This window comes from Gekko japonicus, unplaced genomic scaffold (genome assembly GCF_001447785.1).
Source record: "Gekko japonicus isolate JY-2015 unplaced genomic scaffold, Gekko_japonicus_V1.1 scaffold46, whole genome shotgun sequence".
In the NCBI taxonomy this organism is placed as follows: Eukaryota; Metazoa; Chordata; class Lepidosauria; order Squamata; family Gekkonidae; genus Gekko; species Gekko japonicus.
In genome coordinates this window covers 1,053,536-1,062,807 of record NW_015169173.1, presented here as the reverse complement: position 1 = coordinate 1,062,807, position 9,272 = coordinate 1,053,536, and the positions used below count along the sequence as shown (strand labels likewise).

The window sequence follows — 9,272 nt, the reverse complement described above, 5'->3', positions numbered from 1 at the left end:
GTTGGTTTTCATATCCCAACATTCTGTTCTGTGGAGGAGATTCACAGCCTAACCTTATGCACGACTACTCAAAAGTCCTACTGTGGTTAACTAGCCTGCTACCCGTGCTTCGCTACGGTACTTAAGTTCCATAAATCCAGTTATAATACTGATGATGTGAAATTTGAAATGTGACATTTGTTGTAGGAATTCTAATGGAGAAGATTGTAGTGTAAGAAATGAAGTGAGACATATGTACTTTTTTTCTCTACTGAAGGACCTCTCTCTAGACCATATCGGTGGTTCTGCCCTCAGGTGCTAGGATCACCAGGCTGCTTGATGAGCTCACTCTGGAGCAGGCCACATAGGCATGTCCATTTAAAAAGCAGTCGTCTGTTAAGTCTACTCCTGCCACCTTCCACGAAAGTGATGGCCTCTCGACTTGTGTTCCTGGATTGTGTTGCTCATATGGAGACTGTGTGGTTCTGAGCACCTCAGGGTGATCTCGCTGGTACTTGGCCTGCGCAGCTCAGTGCGCCACAGGAGTCCTATGTGCAAATGTCTTTGCCTTATTCCTAAATTGCCTCCTCGTAGCGTTGCTGTATCTGGCTTGATGTTTGCCAGGAGATTTTTTGGGAGCAGTAAGAGGTGAGAGGTGTGGGGGGAGTTGGTGTGAGGGAGTGGTGATGTGGTGGACATTTGTTCAGGTTCATGAGGAAGGCACCATCGAAATGGCTCCTAAAAATGTCCTTTACTATCTCCCCATAAACATTCATACCCTAGGGGGAAGTGTGTTGGAAGTCATTGGAGAGGCTGGGCCAGCAGCATTACTGAACCTCACAGGTGCTTGTTGGCCACTCCCGATTTCCTCCAGTCATTAGCTGTCTGCAGTCCCCTGTAACTGTTGGCTTTTTTTTTTTTACACCTCAGAACACTGAGCTCTGCAGCTCACCAATCAGGGAGTTGGGGTGCAGAGAGGCAGCTGCCTGGCAGCGGCAATGGGGGGGAGCACATTTCCCCCCTTTTGAATTTCTAAAAATCCCTTCTTAGCGAGCACCTATGCCACAGTAGGAGTGCTCTCCCCAAATTTGGTGTCTTTAAAGCCGGTTTCGTCCCAGTACAGCTCCGTCGCCGGAAATAACCTCCACCACACGGAAAAGTGGGTGGGGAGAATTCCGCTCCTCCTATCCCTCTTTGTAGGAATCCGGCAGATGCCACGCTGGGCTGAGTTGCACGAGCGCTTATGGGCTGACAAGAAAGGCTACGGCTCTTTCCCAGCATCACGTGGTTCACTGTCGTGCTCATTTCCCCAACGTGCGCGAGCGCGCTCTCCCTTTCTTTTTCCTCCGTCACGTGAGCGGTGAAGACGGGGGCCCGCGTAGTTCATCGCCCGCGTGTTGCGTTCATCTCCTGCTGGCGCCCCCTCCCTCCTTCGTCGCTGACGCCGCGGCCTGAATCTGGGCACGCGGGAACCGGGCAGGTACCGCGCCGGGATTGTCCGTGTGCTTGTGAGGGGCTGGGAGCGAGCGCGGTGATGGTGGGAGGCTCTGTAAGCTTGGGCCTAAATGGGAACTGGGCGAAGGGGATCCTGTAAGGCGCCGGGTCGGGGTTTGCCTGGTTGGCGGTGATTGGATCGGACAACAGAGAAGAGGCGAAGAAGGCCGGTAGCAAGGGAGAGGCTGACTCGCCCGCCGAAACTGCGTGGAAACGAAAGACCGGGGTGGGGGGGATGTGATGCTGGGGGAGAGGCCTGGCCTGGTGTGGATGGGGGCGGCGGTATCCGGCGGCGGACGAGCTCTTCGGCGGGCCTGACGGTGCGTGGCCTGGGGGAGGGGCACGAGAGCTTCCGTTCTGGTAAGCGGGGCCTCCCCGCAGCAGCTGTCGCTTCCATGTCTTTCTGTGTGGGAGGTGGTGCTGCAGAAGTCGGGAACAGGGGCGTGTAGCACAGCTGGGCCGGCACATGTTTGAGGAGCTTAGGAGCAGCTCTGTTGGATCTTCTAGGCCAGCATCGTACTTTCAGAAGGGAGTGGCCAGGTGCCCTTTAGGATGCTCGGAAGCCTGCAATGCAAGGCGATAGCCCCGCCCCGTTTTTTGTGATCGCCATATTTGTTATTCACAGATATACTGCCTTGCAATGTGGAGGTTCAAACGTAGTTAGTAGCTCCAGGTAGACTTATATGCTGTGGATTCGTTTAGTGCTAACCCCCCCCAAGAGGACACTGGTAAGATAGACAGTAAGATCTGCCCCGTAGATGCCCCTTTAGTTGCAGTATTCTGTGTCCTGGGGTAGAGTGTCTAGGCAAGTAGTGTGCCTGCCTCCAACTGTGTCTTAATTCTTACAAATCTCCATTGTAAAATAAGATAGCTTGGACATGTTCAGTGAATAAGAGGTTAACCTTGCTGTTGGTGTTAGGTTCAATACAGTTCATGTACCCCAAAAACACATGGAGTAGGAATGAGCTTTAGCATGGCCCGGGGAGCAATAAGTGAATAAGAGCAAAAACATTTTTAAAAAAGAATGGTCAGACATCATTTAAGTGTTAGTCATTTCCTAAACAGTAGATGCCTGTGCTTGGAAAGTAAAGAAACTTAGAGAGAGAGAGAGAGAGAAAGAAGGGCACACAACAAAAGTCAGGAAACGGTACAGTCATGGTCTGTGTTGCTCTGAATGGTTTGTTTACATATGGTGCTAAGTAGATATCTGTTGTAATTGTGTAGCCACAAGGCAGTAGAGGAAAGATTATTTCCCCATTTGCCGAATATAATGCATCTGGAGCTGGAAAGATAGAGTACCAAACAACAAACCTGTGATGGAACATATTTGCGCTGTGGTTTACTAACAAATAGCAATTTAAGATTTGGTGTTCATGATATGTCAGAGAAGTCCTTTTAGTAGTTGATTGCTTTACCTGGAGCAACTAATCACAGGACTATAGACTTTGCCATCACATGAGTGAATAGAGAGGCTAGGAAGGGGACTGGGGAAGAAGGATATTTCCCATAGGTCTGAAACAGAATCCTGGAAAAACCTTTTCCTCATGGTACAGTATTTCTTAACACTGTGAACTTTAAATCTGTATCTTCAATTCAGTTGCCAAAAGTAGTAAAATTAAGGAAGCTGGTTAACTTTCTCTCTCTGCCAAATGAAATCTCTTCATCCTTTTTTACTGTCTGAACAAACCATTTCTATAAATTGGAGGCTAAATCCTCTACCCATATTGTATCTCAATTTATATAGGAGCTTTATGCAAGTTCCTCCAATCACTGAATATCTCGGTGATGAGTCATGCATATATCTTGACTGTGCTGCCACAAATGGTTGTTCTGGCATTCTAGCAGTTTCTAAATGCCTTTTGATGAAGAAGCGTGCTTTTGCAGATGTTCTCTTAAGTGAGACATTCTGCTAGACCATATATACTTTATTTATCTTTAGCCATTGTTCTTTATACATAAGAGAATATAGCAACTTCTATATGTGAAGCTCATGTTGAAGCTGCTACAAAAGGAAAGTGCAGTTGGGTGTTTTATTTGAACACAGGAAGTCCAGTTCACTAGCTGCCTTTGGGCAAGTTTCTTTCTCAGCCTAACCTACCTTGCAGAATTGTGATGGTGAACTCCACTTAGAGTTCCTTGAAGTAATATGATGTTTCTCTAGAGTCCATTGGTGATGTACCTGACTTTTGCGGCCCTCAAATATTTTTCCGTTTGCCTGAGTTTAACCTAGCCAGACCAGTACAAAGCAGTGTGCTGTTTGTCTGGATTACATATATTTGATTGCAAGAATGATGATCAGGCATGCACAAAACATACATAGTTCTGCTTGAGTGTATCTTGAAGTGTCTTGAGTTTCAATCTAAGGCAATGAGTTGATGATTAGTTCTGTCATGCTACTAAATGTTTTGTTTTGTTTTGTTCTACCGGTAGTCAGCTTCCCATCATGGACTGGCAGCCAGATGAGCAAGGCCTCCAGCAAGTACTTCAGTTACTCAAAGACTCCCAATCTCCGAACACAGCAACTCAACGTATTGTACAAGATGTATCCTTGGAATAGTCAAGATTACTACAGAAAGTGCTAGGGACAATATAGAAGAAAATCTCTGAACACTTGGCCATACTTCAAAGACCCAGAAGCAGTGTCCAAGATGTGTTGCATTACATATGATACTGTAATCAAGGCTAAACTATTAGTGGGATAATTAACTACTGCAAAATGTTGCTAGCAGGCACTATTATATTTCTGGGGTTATGATACAAAGTGCCTTGGTTTTGGATACTATGATACTGTATTTTGTGACCCTTGAGTGTCTAATTGTTGGTTATCCAAATAAGTAAAAGCCCACCATTTTTGGTGGAAGAAAATATCGATAGCTGTAAGGACTGTTTATAAGGGATTGTTTGGCTACATAGGATTTGGAACATCATGTTGATGAATAAGGTTAGTGTGTGTAAGCATGTTTAGTAAGGTGGATTACATATGAATAGAGAACTTCAGTATCCATTTGTTTCTTAGTAGAATAGGATTTATCCAATGGAAAATGTTAAGCAAGAGAGATTGCTTCTTGTTTGAATGTCACATGTAATCAAATTTAGACTTGTTCACTTGTTTATGTAATTATTTTTTCCAATGGAATGTTTCTACTGATAGCATCTTAATTTTCAAAAAGTATGAAAAAAGCCTCTGAAAACTAATTAGGTAGGGTTACGTATAGATATGGTTTTGGAAACTTATGTTTGCAGGACACTGGTAGAACTTCTTAACAAATGTTGCAGAAACTGAAACAGCTCAACCAGTTTCCTGATTTCAATAACTACTTGATATTTGTCTTGACACGACTGAAATCTGAGGGTATGTTACAAAGGAAGCTTAAGGATTTTGTGTGCTTGGGTGTTTCTGCTTGATTGTCCCATGGTCAAGTTCGGCCCTATAGAATTAATCAAATCTATGTTCGAACAAAAAGTTGTTGCCCAGTGACACTGTCATTATAGTCTTCTTCCACCGAAAGTATAGGTTGGTATAGGCCAGCATAATTCATTGTACTTGAGTTGCAGCAGTACGTAATGCTCAGTTTATTGGACTGGAAGAGGTTCCCTATCCTTCTGGTGCTGAACTAGAAGTTGGCTGCCATCTTTCTATGTGGAAGAGCTGTGTGTTGTGTTTAGAGCCAAAGATAGATGGCCAAGGATGGAGGAAAGTGGGTCATTGAAAGCCAGTCAAGCAGGTTTTTTTCGATGACTACTGCTTCTGATCTTAGTCTCACTAAAATGGAGGTTATACTGTTATATTCAAGAGAACAGCACAAGGGTTAACGTTCAGTCGCTGAGTTTGGGAGGGGACGGTCTCAGTGCAAGGGTAAGGAATGCAGTCCCATTGTAAATTGAACAAATGGCCAAGAGAGGGACCCTGAAGATAAGTGCTATCTGACCACGATGACCAAAGTTCTCTAGCAGTTTTCTGTGTTTTATTTATGATCTAAAAATTGCAACTGTTTGTGTGCTACAACTTTGAGTAAGCCTTTCTCTGTTTGAAGTGACTTGGAAAACCCCCCACCTTTTCTGGGGTTTTTTTGTAGAACTTCACTAGTTTAGCTGAGAACCAAGCACTTGCCTTCTCTTGAACAAAGAATCTGTAAAATAAGAGAGCTTGCCATAGTTAGTTGACTCAGTAAGAAATCCAGTTAGCTGTTTTATTGTTTTCGGGGTGCATGCAGCATTTGCCCAAAGAAGTGCCCTGTTGAATTGAGTCTTCCAGTCTATTTCAACAGGACTTGCCTAGTAAAAATCGAACACAGCTTCACAGCTCATTCATTGGACCCATGCAATTGTTCTTACTACTTCTGGGTTTTTTTTTTACAAAAATGCACTTCACAAAAAAGGGAAGCAACAGCATTTAGTTTGTCTGAATTTGTTTTTCCTGTGGGTTTGTGCCCACTTTGTTGCCGACTAATGTGAAAAGCTAAGGTGAGAGCTGTGGTTCTCAATATTGCTGTGGGTTCTGATGTGAGCAAATTGTACAAAAATCTGCTGCCTAAGTTCTTCTTGTGCTCTAGTAGCCCACCAGCCATTACTAAATTAGTGTAACTGGAAAGTGTGTCCAATCTAAAGTCTTTTGTGGAGGTGAATTGAGCAAATGAGGATTATTCCCCCCCCAAAAGGTACTTCGAAATAAATCTGGTAAATGGACATAAACACATATTAATATGTACTGGATTTCATGAATGAACAGATTTCATGATTGAACCTCCTAAAATCTGTGCTTGGATGACTAATGTCATGAAAGTTGGCTGTTCTGTGTCACTGTATGGCCCAGGGCCTGACACCTTGTTCAGCTCCTTGACTAAGTAAAATGCTGTTCTATGCCTCATATCTAGACCTTATAATAGGTACAACATGCCAGTCAGGTTTCTGTGAACAAAGGGGTATCTAAAATTCTTGTATAAGAGGGTTGTGAGAGAGGATTATGAGTAAAGCATGTTAGAAAACTGCATATGGATATAAACAAGTGCTTCAGTTCATGACAACTGAGTAACCCCTCTTGGTCGTCCTGTTTTTTATTAGCTTACCTTGTCAGGTCACCATTACCTCTTCTCTTCCACCCCCTTCCCCTGTTTGTGTATCTTCCCTGGGGTGAATCGTGACAGGTCTTACAAAGTATGTTTCTTCTCCAAAAATGATCTTTTTAAACAGATGAGCCAACACGTTCTCTGAGTGGTCTGATTCTGAAAAACAATGTGAAGGCTCATTACCAGAGTTTCCCGCAGCCTGTTGCAGAGTTCATTAAGCAAGAATGTCTTAACAACATAGGAGATGCATCTTCTCTTATCAGAGCTACCATTGGTGAGTGTCAGAGGAAGGGTATGGGGTAAGTGGGTTTGTATCTAATTTTTTAAAAAATGCTGGATTTGTATTTTGGAGCAGTGTTAGACAGATGACTCTTCCACTCAGTAAAGCCTATAGAGTGTGGGCATGATGAGTGGCATTATAGCTGTACCTTAAAACTAATCCTTTGACTATTTCCATTCCCAATGAGGCCTTTTCTAATAGCAGTTGATCTCGCTTGTTCATAAATAAAAAGCTGATTTAACAGATTTGTTCAGATCACCATGTAACTTGTAAGCCTGTGTGTAAGTGCCTATTTGTTTTATCTATATACTGGTACATTGGCAAGTATTAAATGGCGACGTTCATGATATGTGTAGAACCAAGATATGAAAAGATCATGGTGTTGACTGAAGGTATCTGTGTTGTGGCAGATATATTTAAGTGGCAAAGTGGGATTCCTCTCTCAGAGGTCTACAGAACTTAACATGCGAAATCTGGGTGCTGGATGGAATGTATTTCAGAGTTCTCTGCATATACTGTGTGCAGGTTTTCAACTTGTGGTGTAATAGATGACTGGCAGGGGTGTATGGGAGTGCCTTGTAATCTTTAAATAGTTATACACTGCTTTAGATAGTTACACCCATTGGGGACCCAAAGCAGCTTACAACATTTTCCTCTTTTCTGTTTTATCCCTACAGCAACAGCCCTATGTTAGTCTGAGAGTGACTCGGCCAAGGTCTTCCAGAGCTTCCATGGTAGAGTGGGGATTTGAGCCTCTCTCCCAGGTTCTAGTCCCTTTCCTGCCACCACACAACACTATTAGGGCACATCAGTTTGGATTATTAAAACTTCTTGCCTTTAACATTTGAAGCTAAGAGAGAGTTACACTGCATAAACTTATGAGCCCTAAATTGGCTTGTGGACTAATATTAAAATACAGTTTATTGCTTTTTCCCCCTGCTGCCAGGAATCCTTATTACCACCATTGCATCTAAGGGAGAGCTGCAGATGTGGCCAGAACTTCTGCCCCAACTCTGCAACCTGCTCAACTCTGAGGACTACAACACTTGTGAGGTGAGTGGGAAAGTGCAGAGCCTGAACTGAAAGCATATTTGCAGCCAGCAATGAGCTTGTTCGTTTAGAGCTGACAGTACTTCACATGAAAAGATCTCTTGGGAATGTAGTGTGGTGGTGGGTACTTGATGGTGTGTTCTTGATTCCTCAAGCATCACTGGCTGTAACACATCACTTCACACTGCACTTTAGTTTATTAACAAGACTAATGCTGCAGGCCTGTGCTTATCTGGGCATAAGGCCTATTGGGCAAAATGAGATTTTCCTCTGAGTAAATATGCATGGGCTTGCACTGAGCAAGGTTAAATATGGGCATTTAAAACTAGATAGCTGTTCCCCCAGCCTGATGAAAATGTAGCTGATTCCTGTAGCAGCAAACACTTGTCCTGTGCACAGTGCTATTCAAGTAATACTCCTGTTTCACTGGGAGTGACATCACTTCAACCTCTATACTGTAAGAAACCTGGGTAAAATTAGATTGATAGGAAGAGGCATGTGAAAGAGGAGTTTGTTTGGGCTGTGTGCTAGGTGGGAGATCAAAGTACTGATCTGATGTTATCAGTTTGAAATTCCTCAGTTGAGATCTGGCATGATGTAGTGCTTAAGAGCAGCAGACTCTAATCTGGGAGAACCGGGTTTGATTCCCCACTCCTCCACGTGCAGCTGGTGGTGTGAACTTGGGCCAGTCACAGTTCTCTCTCAGAGCTCTCTCAGCCCCATCTACCTCACAGGGTGTCTGTTGTGGGGAGAGGAAGGAAAGGTGATTATAAGCCACTTCGAGATGCTTTAAAAGGTAGAGAAAAGCAAGGTATCAAAAACCAATTCTTTCCAGTTTGCATATTTCTTACAGCAGGGGTGTCAAACATAAGGCCCGGGGGCCTGAACCGGCCCATCCAGGGCTCTTATGCAACTCGTGAGCAGCTGGTACAAGGGAGGGGGTACGAGGGGGAGTGGGCGGAGCCTCTCCATTGTATCTTCAGCATGGCAGAACAACCTCGTCTGCAGCAGTCAAGCATCATGTCCAGTGTTGCACTGTTCAGTGTTGCACTACTGCCTCTTCACCCAAGTGGGCTTTTGTCTGCACCCCCCTCCCAGCCCAGTAAGGATACACCAGCTCGGAGCGTAACAGCTGCTGTCCTTTATACAGTTTCTATCTCTGGTACCTGGCATTACATTTTATGGCACACATGGCTCGGCCTGACAAAGTGACAAGTCAAATGTGGCCCTTGTAACAAATGAGTTTGACACCTCTGTCTCAGAGCATCCTTAGCTATAGAGCGCTCCCCACTTTCTGTTGATCAGAGTGCTTCTAATGGGGTTTTCTCTTTAAACCTGTTGCTGCTTCTCTTCCAGCATCTCTAATTATTTAGGCAATTAGTTGGCACATCTCAGGCTTTTGC

At 44.2% G+C, this 9,272-nt stretch overlaps 1 protein-coding gene across 3 annotated transcripts in view; it reads left to right on the top strand.

Moving 5' to 3' along the window:
• Positions 1 to 1,324: 1,324 nt before the first annotated feature.
• TNPO2 (transportin 2) overlaps positions 1,325 to 9,272 on the top strand; it is a 28,778-nt gene continuing 20,830 nt past the window's right edge. The window contains exons 1-5 of one of the 3 annotated variants that reach the window (XM_015415888.1): positions 1,325 to 1,459; positions 3,904 to 4,015; positions 4,750 to 4,825; positions 6,664 to 6,813; positions 7,766 to 7,872. In XM_015415888.1, the coding sequence (XP_015271374.1) occupies positions 3,917 to 4,015; positions 4,750 to 4,825; positions 6,664 to 6,813; positions 7,766 to 7,872 (432 nt within the window). In that variant the 5' untranslated portion in view covers positions 1,325 to 1,459; positions 3,904 to 3,916. Of the gene's footprint in view, positions 1,460 to 1,503; positions 1,794 to 1,819; positions 1,834 to 3,903; positions 4,016 to 4,749; positions 4,826 to 6,663; positions 6,814 to 7,765; positions 7,873 to 9,272 lie in introns of those variants that run through there. The other 2 variants (XM_015415889.1, XM_015415890.1) reach the window with 2 other exon arrangements.